At 35.7% G+C, this 14,007-nt stretch overlaps 1 protein-coding gene across 5 annotated transcripts in view; it reads left to right on the forward strand.

The window, feature by feature from the left end:
• LOC105391561 (rhomboid-related protein 2) overlaps window positions 1-10,989 on the forward strand; it is a 34,327-nt gene extending 23,338 nt beyond the window's left edge. For all 5 annotated transcript variants that reach the window (XM_048626367.1, XM_048626369.1, XM_048626368.1 and 2 more), the window contains 3 exons: window positions 2,857-3,070; window positions 9,920-10,070; window positions 10,487-10,989. In XM_048626367.1, coding sequence (XP_048482324.1) covers window positions 2,857-3,070; window positions 9,920-10,070; window positions 10,487-10,641 — 520 coding nt within the window. In that variant the 3' untranslated portion in view covers window positions 10,642-10,989. The remainder of the gene's footprint in view (window positions 1-2,856; window positions 3,071-9,919; window positions 10,071-10,486) is intronic.
• The last annotated feature ends 3,018 nt before the right edge of the window (window positions 10,990-14,007 follow it).

The following is a 14,007-nucleotide window of genomic DNA, read 5'->3' on the forward strand; positions in this document are numbered from 1 at the left end:
ATATTTATTTATTGTGATATATGTGAACCTCAAATAGTTGGTGACGTTATGACTTCACTTTTACGAAATGTCCCTTTGGACTCATCGAAGTATTTGTATGGTGCATATAAAATGAATATATTTTCACACCCCTATTATATTCCTGTATTGAGGCGAGAATTCGATACGATGGAAATTGATATCAGAACTGAAACTGGTCATCAGCTACCATTTGAATTTGGAACAGCATGCGTTAAACTTCATTTTAAACAAATAAATAATAATTAACCGCATTACGTACATATTTAATAATGATGTATGTTAAATACGATTACTATTCTTCATGTTATATTATGATAAAGACATGTTTGGATTATTGTTAAAATGAATTCACTTGAAATTGGAAAATACATGAAAAAAATACACCATGCCTTGGAATGGCATGTGTTTGCTGCAAATCGCATTCCAGTTCACATGACTGCACCAGTGTATATCATTAGTAACTTAGACCCTGATAACAAACCAGGATCTCACTGGGTAGCAATACATATCAATACGGATGGTGTAGGAGAATACTTTGATACTTTTGGTCGTAAACCAACAAGTCATCATTTATCATTTTTATGTAAGAACACTAAAAAGTGGATATACAATAGTAATGTAATTCAAAGTGTTTTTTCTTCCCTCTGTGGTCAATACTGTTTACTTTATTTGTACTTTAAGTTAAGAGGTATGTCTTTAAATGATTTTATTTGTATGTTTAGTGATAACACTATTTATAATGATGTTTTGTTATTGGAAATGTTTAATGTATTTTGTAACAACTAGTTAAGTAAGTATAATAAAGTTTTAACAATAAAATGTGATTGCTGACTTTCATTTTAAATAATCTATAAGGAAATAAGTAAATGAAAACCAAAAATAAACTAAATGATCATAATTTTATTCATCCTTATTTTTGTAAAAGTATTTTTCACAATCTTCTTTGGTTGCAATTTGCTTAGTAATAGCGTGAATGATCTCACGAGTTCGATCGTTGTGTTTATCGCCTGGTTTCGCATAATATTTAACGCGAACTTCTGCATGTTTCCAATGCTGGTTCTGCTCGATATTCGCTAATTTTTTTAGGTTGTAAACTTCTATTTTTATTAGGTGCGCCGCACCGGTTCCATCATCGGAGTTGGATGAAATATAAACCATTCCATTTTTAGTGGATCGTCCAACGGTAGAAGAGCATTTCCTTTTCTTATTCTTTGGTTCCTCAAAGAACTCGTCGATTGTTTCAATTCGTTTGGCATGCGGTTGGTATGATCCCTCATCATCAGATAGAGGAAAGTAATAGTGCTTGTAGGTATTTTCCTCCACATCGGTGTCCTCTACATTCTTCATACAGCGTGTAATCTACAACAAAAGTGAATGGTAAGTACGATAATATAGACAGCAAAATAATAACCGATCACGGAAAATGATATTTAATATCCGCCATATAATTATATCACGTTATATGTATAAGTAGAACACTTCATAGATCAAGACAAATCCAACACCTCATTCTAAAATCAATGAAATAGAGTCAGTTTTACGTAGGTACATACATAACCAATGATTTATAAACATAACATTGTCGTAGTCGGATAAAACAAGAAAACGATACTGATATAGTAGGAAATAAGCAACAAAATAGAAGAATAAAATAGTAACTTACATCCATGATCCTTACAATGAACTGACGAAGACTCTTCACTTTCCTTGACACTTGTAGAAGCTGATTTATTTCTTCCTCGGGATATGAAGCGCAAACTGTGAAGATATCGTCGCAGCGTTGGTGTTTTATACCAATTTCGATCGTATTTTAACGAGCAAACAAGTATTCCTGATTACAAATGGTTTGTCAATTATTGATCTTGATTTTAACGAGCAAACAAGTATTCTTAGAAATAGCTGAATTCGCATTAATGTGCACAGGTCATTAGTGGTGATTAGCAAATCATCTAGGAGTCCCTGAATCCCAAAAACTATCTCGGGAACGGTGCAACGTAGCGATGCAGGACCCAGCGCAATCGATTTAGATGGGGGGGTTTCACTTTTTTTTTTTTTTTTTTTTTTTTTTTTTTTTTTTTTTTTTTTTTTTTTAGCTGGTGGTTCGCCCGTGACTTCCAAAAAACAGGGGTGCGAGGAGGACGGTGGGGGGTGAGCCAGAACCCACGTATACCCACTACTTCTGTAGCCGTATCACATTGCGTACTCACAGTAAGTGGTAAATTGCTGCCACTTATTTTGAAAAGTATTTTGTTTATATTTTTATATCAGAACCTGTACCTACTTAGATATGAGCATTTACCTACCGTAAAGTAAACTGTGCTATGACATCATAATTTTAGTTCAGTTTAATTTAACACAGTCTGTAGTAAAGCAGGATCTATTTAATGTAGGTGTAAATTACTCTAAATTGAGTGTTAGTACTGTCTCTAGTCGACAATCTCTTTAATCTTTACAGACAAACTGATAGTATGAGTTAAATTAATGGTGTAAGTTTGTGCTGGGCGGGGTTAGGACAATCGATTCTGTAAAATTACCACAAATTGCACATAATTACAAACTCCGCAAAACGTATGAGTGTAAAACGTGATGAGATGACCTTTTCTAAGCTATAGATTTTCTTTTTCACCTGGCCCTATGTTTCATATTATTTATAGAATCCTTTAAAACTCTAGGTACTCTGATCAGTGTCGTGTAACCTACGTCTTCAACCACATTGTTCTCGTAAATAATTCTGTTCAGCAACAATACGGGTTACATCCTATAGATTTTACCTTCCCGTTTTAATAAGTTACTCTATGATTTTACCTTTTTATAACCTATCCCTTCACCCCACAGCGTGGTGCACCTACTCGTCAACCTCCTCGTGCAACTCTTCCTCGGCGTCCCGCTGGAGATGGTGCACCGCTGGTGGCGCGTGCTGCTGGTGTACGCGGCGGGCGTGGCGGCGGGCTCGCTAGCCACTTCCCTGACAGATCCAAGGGTTTATCTAGCGGGCGCGTCGGGAGGAGTTTATGCGCTTATTGCCGCGCATATTGCTACTATTATTATGGTGAGTTTTGGGAGCTCTTCTGAAGCCATGAAATTGTTTTTGAAAATGTTGCAAAGTGTTGCAAAGAGGTACCTATAGTAAGCTAAAAGAGGGTGAATGAGAAAGACAATCTGAACAACTTTTGGAAATTCGACAACTAAAAAACTTATCTTCATAGTCAAAAGTTACGTCATCAACAAATGCTCTATTGAGAAACTAAGTTTTGAAACAACCTGTATAGTGCACCTACTAGTCCAGCTGTTCCTCGGCGTCCCGCTGGAGATGGTGCACCGCTGGTGGCGCGTGCTGCTGGTGTACGCGGCGGGCGTGGCCGCGGGTTCCCTGGCCACGACCCTGACGGATCCAAGGGTGTATTTAGCGGGAGCTTCGGGCGGGGTTTATGCGCTTATTGCCGCGCACATTGCTACCATTATTATGGTGAGTTTTTGGAGCTGTTCTGTAGCCATGGGTGAGGTTAAGGCTGTTTTTGAAAATGTATGTTGATATACAGGGTGTTGCTAAGAGGTACCTATATTAAGCCGAAAGGGGGTGTCTGAGAAAGACAATCTGTACAACTTTTGGAAATTCGAGCATAAAAAACTTATCTTCATAGACAAAAGTTGCGTCATCAACACTCTATTGAGAAACTAAGTTTTGCAACACCCTGTATAGTGCACCTCCTAGTCCAACTCTTCCTCGGAGTCCCGCTGGAGATGGTGCACCGCTGGTGGCGCGTGCTGCTGGTGTACGCGGCGGGCGTGGCGGCAGGGTCGCTGGCCACGTCGCTGACGGATCCCAGGGTGTACCTGGCCGGGGCGTCAGGGGGCGTTTATGCGCTTATTGCCGCGCATATCGCTACTATTACATATTATGGTGAGATCTGGGAGGTGTGGTGTGGTTCAGCTATAAATAGACTTTGACTCGTCTGGTTTATTGCTGTAGTGTACATACCTACTTCCCGTATTATTAAGGTAGTTAATTATTCCGTTTTGCTATTAGGTATTTGGGCAGGTGGACCAAAAATCTGTGCAAACCTAAATAGGTAGACCATTCGTCGTAGCTGTTGATTCATGACTACAAATTCAAATTCAAAATTCAAATTCAAATGGTTTAATCGACGTAAAATTTTACAATTATTTGTCGATAGTCATCTACCACCATTTCACAAAGGCCCCGTCATTGAGAAGGAAAGAAATGGCGAAAGAAACTCCTCGAGCATCTTTTCAACTTTTTCCTTAAAATCTATTACAATTTTTACTTATATCTAGTACCTACAATTTTACTTAAGTACCTATATCCATTTCATTTTTTCAATAGCCTTAGCTGAGGTGGACAAGACCACGCGTTTTTGTCGTTTAAATAATCATTTATACTATAGTAAGCTTTACTACATAACGTAGCTTTAACATAATTCTTAAACTTTTGCTCAGTAAGGTTTATTGCTTCATTTGATAATTTATTATAAAAGCGTATACAGTTCCCCATGAATGATGTGTTTGTTTTCGAAAGTCTGAGTGTGGGGAAAAGCAACTTATTTTTGTTTCTGGTCTCAATACCGTGAGTGGCTCCTACTTTACTAAATGAATTTAAGTTTTTACGAACATACATAATGTTTTCATAGATATATTGGCATGGAACAGTTAGTATACCTATTTCCTTAAACGTATCTCTTAATGAAATTCTAGACCCTAATACATATATGGCTCGAATTGCTCGTTTTTGCAGAACAAAGATTTGATTAATGTCAGCCGCTCGTCCCCACAATAGAATTCCGTAAGACATAACACTATGAAAATAACTAAAATACACAAGCCTGGCTGTATCTACATCTGTTAACTGTCTAATGGTTCTAACCGCATAAGCTGCAGAACTCAATCTACCGGCTATCCTCTCAATATGGGGTCCCCATTGCAACTTTGAGTCAATTGTAATACCCAGGAATACCGTTTCATTTACTAACTCTAGCTCATCGTTATTCAATGTCAAATATGTCTCTACTTGTCTTACATTAGGCAAAGTGAATTTAATACATTTTGTTTTCTTGGAGTTAAGAGCTAAATTATTTACAGTGAACCAATTAGCAACTATGGAAAGAGTACTGTTTGCATTGTCAAAATTGACTTCTTGTCGCTTCAACTTAAATATAAGTGAAGTATCATCAGCAAACAGTACTATCTCACATAATTTATCTACCAAAAACGGTAAATCGTTAACATATACAAGAAACAAGAATGGTCCTAAAATCGAGCCTTGGGGAACACCCATACTGACAGGACAGCCAGCCGAACGCACTCCATTTATGTCAACTAGTTGAGTTCTGTTGCTTAAGTATGATTCCAATAATGTAAGAGCTTTGCCAGTTAGCCCATAATATTTAAGTTTCATAAGTAGAGTGGCATGATCCACACAATCAAATGCTTTCGATAGATCGCAAAATACACCCACAGCATCAAGACGTTCCTCCCAAGCACTAAATATGTGTTTGACCAACGCGACACCAGCGTCAGTTGTAGATCGACCTTTGGTGAAACCGAACTGTTGGTTATGGAGAAGGCCGTGAATACTAAAGTGCGAAAGCATTTGATGCAGCATAATTTTTTCAAATATTTTACTCAGTACTGGCAAAACTGATACAGGCCTAAAATTATTGGGATCATTTTTCTCACCAGATTTAAAAAGCGGTATTAGTTTACTAAGTCTCATCAAATCGGGGAATACACCGACCTCAATGCATCTGTTAAAAAGATTAGCCAAGTGGGGTGCTAGGATATCAATAACATGACTAATAACTTTAACGGACATGCCCCATAAATCTTCTGTCATTTTTAAATTTAATTCTTTATAAGTGGTAATTATGGTCTGTGTATTTATACCATGAAATTGAAAGTCGAGATCGCAAGGCGGTGCATTCCCTCTTAGCAAACGTTCAGCTTCAGCGCAAGATGAATCAAGGTTCTCAGTTGTAGCTATCGGTATACTACGGAAAAAATCTTCAAAGACGGAAGCCACTTCTTCACTAGATGAAACAATTTTATCATTAATTTTAAGTTCAAAATTTAAATCACGTGGTTTATTCTTCCCGGTTTCAGTATTAATGATATTCCATACGGTTTTAATCTTGTTATTAGAGTTTTTAATCTTTCTATTTATATAATCTGATTTAGCTTGGTGGCAAACGGCTTTGAATATCTTTGTATATTTCTTTACATAATCTCTAAAGTTATCGTCATGAGTAAATGTACGCTGTTCATAGAGATCATATAATTTACTTCTGCTCTTATAAATTCCCGATGTTGCCCAGTCATTAAGACTTAGTTTACAATTAACATCTACTTCTTTCTTAGTGAACACGTTTTCAAATTCTTGAGACAAACCTTGAAATATTTCCTTAAAGGCATCATTGGGATTCGGGATAAGAGCTTCTACAGTAGTCAAGTTTACTGTTCAATCGAGATTTAAACTTATCAATTCTGTATGATGTTACTGGTCTGAACTTGAAAGTGGCTGACTTACGTTCAAAAGTACAAGGAAACGTAATAATTTGCCCACTGTGGTCGGATGGTAAACAATTGATTACAGAATGATTAGTAAAATCACAATTACAGTAAATATTGTCAATACAAGTGGCTGAGGTGGGAGTAATTCTGGTAGGTTCCAGGAAGACATTACTTAAATTATATGACTTGAACAAATTAATTATACAACATTTCATAGAAGTCTCAACTAATAAATCAATATTAAAATCTCCCACCACGACCACTTGTTTTGAGCTCTTAGATAAGATGGTAAGACTATCCTCCATCACTTTCTCAAATACTTTATAGTCAGAAGAGGGGGGCCTGTACACGCTTAAAATTATATACTTGTCCATCTCAACACAAGCTAGTTCAGCTATTCTTTCGACCGATAATTTTACAATGTCTTTCCTATCCTTACATTTTAAATTTTTCTTTACAAATATTAATGATCCTCCTTTGTCTAACGATTTCCTATTAAATGAGCTAATAACATTGTAATTTTTTACATTAATATTCATGTCATCATTTTTAAGGTGATGCTCAGTAATACAAATTATGTCTATGTCGTATTGTTCTAAAAATAACTCTAGCATTAGAAGTTTGCGAGAAAGCCCCTGAATGTTCTGGTGTACAACTCTCAGTTGCTCATCTCTTGTCGTGCATGGCAGTTTAAATTTACATTAGTATTACTACTAACTATCGTATCAGTTGGTCCTACTTCTGTTATACTACTTATAACAGGGTCATAAATATTGTAAGCTAACAATTTAGCTATCTGTCGCTTATAAAACTTAGGTACAAATAATGTACTCTTAGTCAAAATAAAATTATGAATAAATTTGTTTGTATCGAAATACATCATTCTTTCTCTGTCACCAAAGGTCATGTTAAATAATAACATATTTAAATCACCTATGTAATTATTCTGCTTTGTAGTCCGTGAGGCGGAGTAAGGGAAAGCACAAATAATGGTTTTCCTAACATAAATAGAAGAAAGTGCGTCATAACATTGAATTATGTCCTCTTTCTCTACTTCTATGCTATTTCCTACTAGTAATACTATTGTAGTATTCAAGCTGTATTGCCCTGACACTATCCTATCTACAATTTGCTTAAATGAGGCACCTGGCATACATATATTAACTACTTTTTGCCTGAGATAGTCGTTCAGCATATAGCCCATTTTACTACCTAACTTATCAGAAAAAACAATTGTCTCATAAGGAGAACAACTGTAGCTACTCGATGGGGCTTCTTCTTGCAGACTGGTACATGAAGACGAGGCTGGGGTCACTGCGGGCTGCTTTGACATTGGAGTATTGAGTGATGGCGTGGCGGGCTCGTCGTTGCAGAATCCATCTGGCCGGAACTCATCTGGAGTGCACGTGGTGGCCGGGGCGGACTGCTGCAGCTGCTTGGCAATGTCACTGGTATGAGTGCCCAGTGAAGTATTGGTAGCAGGCTGGATAGGTGATGCATCTTGGGTGGCCTCTGATAGAGCCAGAGCCGCTGACAACTGGGAGCTGGTGGTGTTTTCCTCAGTAGATGGTACCCTTGGAGTGTTTAAGACTAACTTCAAGTTATTTAGTCTTTGTTGTAGCATCGCCATATTTATCTCGTACTGTTCGTTGCAGTCTGCGAGCTCCTGGTTTTGTTTAGAAATTTCTTTCTCGTATTTTTGGACCAGTGTTCCAAGTCTCACCTTTTCTGTTTTTAAAGGTTGGTGTGGGATGGTCTTATATTTCTTGATTGTTTTCTTAGTTCTACTTATAAATCTATTTATTCTACAATATTTCTTTAGTTTATTTGCACCTATTATCTTGATTTTCTTTTCACAACAATCATCATATTGCAGTTCCTTACAAGGTGTGGTTAGGTCTATTGTAGGCACAGTTTTTGAGTGGGAGCTAACTAGTTCGTCATACAAGGCCATTGTTTCATTATTTGCATCATGCTGTTTCTTCTCATTCAGTCTGTGGATTTCAGCATTTGACTCTGCCAGCTGTTGTTCAAGGCTGTGAATCTGAGACAGGGTGACTTCGTGTATATCTTGGCATTGCTGGTATGAGTGTAGCAAGTTACTCAACTCGTCACATTTGCCTTGCAAGTCCTGACATTGGATATCTAACTCGGTCACAACATTCTTCAGGGATGTGTTCTTTTTCAAGAGACATTCAAATTCCTTCTCATTTTCTTCCCGTTCTTTCATCAGTTGATCAGACAGGTCTCGAGATGCTTTAAGGTCTTCGAGTGTGTTCCTCAGCTGGAGCTCCAGGTCACGGGTTTGTGCTTTCCCACGGGTCATCATCTTTGGTAGTTTCCTGAAACCACACGGGGGAGTACGGTAGTATATCGATAGATAATGAAGATTGGTAGTTAAACTAGTGAGATATGAAATTGTTTATCACTGTTACAATGATTACAGGACAACAAGGTGTTAAAAGATATTAAAAATAAGAAAATATATATATTTATGTAATTATGTAAGCATAAAAAGTACCTAGTTTACTTATTTGGTAGCTAAGCTAGTCTAAGGAAGTGAATGTTAGTTATCTATGTAACAAGTATAGGCATTCAAATTCACTTCCACATATTAGTCAAGTGAAACGAGCACACGAGTCATAGAAGGATTTATGTCCCTAAAGTACCTAAACCAAGACTACAGGGATGGGGACAAGGTTATGTTAGTACTTATGAAAAAAAAACCTACAACACAAGTTTAAAAAAATATAATATATAAATTCTATACTGCAACTTGTTCTTCTAACTATATTGTGATTAAATTGAAATGAAATAGAAAGTATAACAATGAAACAATAGGGGGATAGGGAGACTACAGTTATTGATAGATAGGAATACTAAAGTGAAAAAACTAAATTATAGTAGCAAATTAGTAATGAAAAAAAAGGGTAGGAAATACAAAATTAACGGAAAAGAACGTTGGAATAGGTGGTTATATAGAATTAGACAAGATATTAAGACTAAGGGGAGAAAATACTTAATAATTATAGATAATTTTACACAATACTCGCCTGATATATCGTTGCAAATTCGAAATTTGACAGGTCACCGGTGAGTCCAATTTCCAAGCTCACCAATTAGGTTATAACTATGTTGTGAGGCACAAAATTCACTTTAGTTACTTGAATTAGCACTTGATTTTTACTATTACAATGATTTTAAGCTTATTAACTAGTTTTTAATGAATAAAATTAATTTAATTTTAAGCAGCTGTTTCATTGACAGCTATTCGCCAGAGTTGCCAGGCCAATATATACATAATTTATACAAAATTTGTGTTTAATGTCAATCTATATCAGATCTAACAAATGAATTTTTTCCTTACCTCCAGAACTGGAAAGAGATGGAGTTCGCGATAGTGCAGCTCCTCGTGTTCGTACTGCTGGCGGGCGTGGACGTGGGCACGGCGGTGTACGACCGCTACTGGCGCCACCTGCAGCAGAACATCGGATACGTGGCGCATCTCGCGGGCGCTGTCGCTGGTAAGGGTTCTTAAACTCTAACCATTCCTAATCTGTCAATACAGGTGAATCTTTATCATCATCATCATTTTGTGCTCATAATCTGGCATCGAAATCTGTTCCGGGTGTCCGTTAAACGCAACGGAGTCCCTAATGTTACAGTAAAACTTTAAACGAGTGTAAAAAACGTCAAAATGAATATGCAACAAAGTGTCTCACGCTCTTTTTCAACTGGGACCTGCTTCTCATTAATACAGGCTATTCTATAGCCTAGCTATGACAGCAGACTATACGGCATCAGTCTACCACTACGAAATCAGTCTACCAATTCTTATGTTAATCATCCAAACTCTAGCCATAAGTAAATTATTGTAAACACCTTTCTTCGAATAAACTTTATTTTTTTATTATAACTCCACCACTCCCTTTGCTTGCAGGTCTCCTGGTCGGCATCGGCGTGCTCCGCAACCTGGAGAAGCGCAAGTGGGAGAAGCGGCTGTGGTGGGCGGCCGTGCTGCTCTACTTCGCGCTCATGGCCGGTGGTGTATTAGCCAACATACTGTGGAAGGAACACTTTGTGGGCGCGCGGTGAACGAGTGTGATGTTTGTCGTTATGTATTTTAGTGTAATAGGTGACATTTGAGAGCAGGGTTAATGTAGGTTGCATAAACGAAGTTTCAGAGCGCTAATTGTCAAACTATAGTAACTCAAGATGGAGAACGAGTGTCGTATTTGCAGTTTTGTAAATGGTTCTATTAGTCTATAGTTCAGTTTTGAGAGCAGCAACGATGTATTTGAAATTAGAGTGAGATTCTTGAGATATTTTAAATGTGAGCCATGAACAATATAATTACTATATTGATGTCGATTCTGAAGGCAGAAATTCTAATTTTAATGCTGTCAAACTAAAAATTTTGCTAGCATAAAATGTCAATACGGATACAATCATAAAATCGAATTTTAAACAAAGAAATTAAGGTTTTGACAGCTCTATATTTAGAATTTCTGCCTTCAAAATCGACATCATTGACTCTCTCTACTGTATGTAGTGTCAGAACGTGGATGAGACATGTCTGTGGCAACTTTTTATTTCTGATTTTGAACATTTAAATTTTTGTAACTAAGTAGTAGTTCTAATTAAACGATCCGTAATTTTTCATAGGAGGATTCATAAATTGCCATATACAAGTCTCGTCCTTGTATTCCTTATATTGCAGAACAGTGATAGTAAATATGTAGGGAAGTTTAATCATTGAACACAGCAATAGAACTAGTGCGAAAGAAGGTTGGTGTAACATTATTTACTAACGCAAAATACTCTAGATCTCTAAATTGTCTATGGAAAATAATGGTAATTTTAAAATACGTCTTTACTATGTCTTTTCTACGTTCTGTGTCACTAAAGTGGTCTCTCTTGCCTGCTCCATCCAAGACTGTAAGATATGATATGATATGCGAAAAGAAATTTTGTATGTTATACTTAATAGATGTATGTGTGCTTTTGCCAATAGGCACTTTCGGGTTGTGAGGGCACAAATTTTGAATTTTACACCCGCCTATTGCCAGTAATATTTATTTTTTTCGCTCACTACGCCTAGGTCGACGTAGTGGGACAAATTGTCAATTTTATTAACAGTGATACACAAAAGATACGCCTTTTTAAGCTATCTAAATAGACTCTCTAGATCGATTGCTTCTACTATAAATTTTTTGATGCCAAAATAATACATACGCACATACATATTTTTTTATTAATCTATATTTTTAGTATCAGTATTAAATTTTACGCAGATATCTGCATATTTTTATAGCAACAGGGTTAAAATAACGTAATTAAACAAATCTTAAGAACAGTACTATAGGTACACTGGTACTTTTACTCTTAATAGGTAATTGATAAATGATTAATAAATACATAATATATTTTGTTAAAATCTTAGATCTTATTAGTATTTGATAGAAGATTAATAGTGAGTAATATAGATTTTGCTCAAACTAAGCCTTTCGTTTTTCACGTAGGTTCTCACGCTGCTGCAAGCTTGAATTCTACTGTGAACAGTTTATTTATTGTATTTTTAGAAGTTATGCGACAGAGGAGTGAGCGAAGTACGCTCTTTTATTTCGTCCTTATATTTTTAAGTGTTGCCATAACTAACTTCTTTCATAAGTAATCGATAAGTGCGCTCTTAATTCATAGTTAATACTTTACACTTATGACATTATAATTTATTTTTATAGGAGATTAAAATGTGCCTTAATTACATACAATTTTGCAGAACAAAAGTTGTTTGGTAGGTATTTTGATGAATTTACATTCTTGACATAATTATTTGAAGCCACAAATTTGTATCTATTTCTAAATGTGCTTTAGTAAAAAAATTAAGCTAACGGCGCATGTAGTGTGTCGCCTTCCTATCACCCCAATATTACATTAATAGAGTATTGGTACACATTTGTATTATTCACCCTTCCTGTAAACTTGCATTTTGTGAAACGTGTTCAACATATTTTTAGCCTAAAAAAACTTTTTACAGTTAGTATTCATAAGTAAGTAGTAATATCTAAGAATAAAATTGTAAGATATTTCGTTTTATTACACTGATGTAGAATGTGCCTATGTTATTAAATTTTCCTTTAAATGAAGTAGTAAAGCGCTTATTTATTTAAATATAATTAGTTATGAAGTTAGAACATTGCACTATGCTTTCTATAAATTTAAGGGAACTTTTCACTAAAACTTTGTGTCAGAAAAAGTTTTTAAATCCCTGTTGTTGGGACACTGCACTGCTATGAAGTACCCTTAAATTAAAGAAGGTTAAATTAAGCACGAATAGGTTATTATATTGGGTTACGAATTGAAAGATAATTTGATTATCAAACATACAATAAATTCAATTATCTTGGTATATTTATGGTTTTTAAATGATTTCTTTTTATCCATTACACAAAAAGATTAAGCATAAACCATGCATAAGCATAGTACTTAATACCAGAGTGCAAATACTTTGTATTACTCGTAAGGGCGGGGCCCCATTACTGCGGTGCGTCACTGCTGCGTTTTTTTTAATATATTTTTCAGGGTCATGTCTGCCAAAATCATAGTCTATGTTTGCCAACACTTGAATGAAACACAATGGTTCTATGTTATATACATTTATTTTCTCTTTATACACTAAACAGCATTGAAAGGTGATTAATATTAATCATACTAGCAGTAATATTACCCCGCGGTAATATTAGTTCGCCTCCATTCCTGTAATATCATTCAGTCAATATCTAGATGGACCTTTGTGAAGATATTTATTATAGTAAAAAACTTTTAAATTAATGCACAAAATACAAAAATAAACAGCTGTTACAACAGGTCACAGCACAGTCGAATTCGAAGCTAATCTAAAAACAAAAAATTCAATACGTTCTGCAAACTACGATTTCAATATCCAAATATTTGAGACATAAAATATACATTTCTTTTGTCACGGAAAGTGATTTTATTGCACTAAGGTTTTAATTTTGGCAAATTGATTATAAAATCCAGCTACTTAATTTAAAATATCAAATCTACAGAAAAAAAACAAGCAATTCGATTCATAACAAAATAATATTAACTTAAACAGCATATACACAAATTAAATAGAGAAAGGTACAAGTCGTTTGTACATTGATAAAGTCAGGTTGGGAACAAGTTTATTTTAGGGACGTACAATATTTTTGTTGGAGTTATTCCGTTATTTTTATTTTTAGGACACGTCCATCAAAATAAACTTGCTCTCTGACTAAAGTCCAACTCTATCATAAAGTTACTTTAGTCTATAACTTGGCATACTTTGCAAGACATACATTTTAAATAGGTGAATAGAGTCAAACCCAATCGACGCACGAATGCCTATATCGCGTCTGCCATTTTTAAACTTATCATACAGCTGCTGCTGCACGGGTTCTTTATCGACGTAGAGAA

Source organism: Plutella xylostella, chromosome 16 (genome assembly GCF_932276165.1).
Source record: "Plutella xylostella chromosome 16, ilPluXylo3.1, whole genome shotgun sequence".
Taxonomy (NCBI): Eukaryota; Metazoa; Arthropoda; class Insecta; order Lepidoptera; family Plutellidae; genus Plutella; species Plutella xylostella.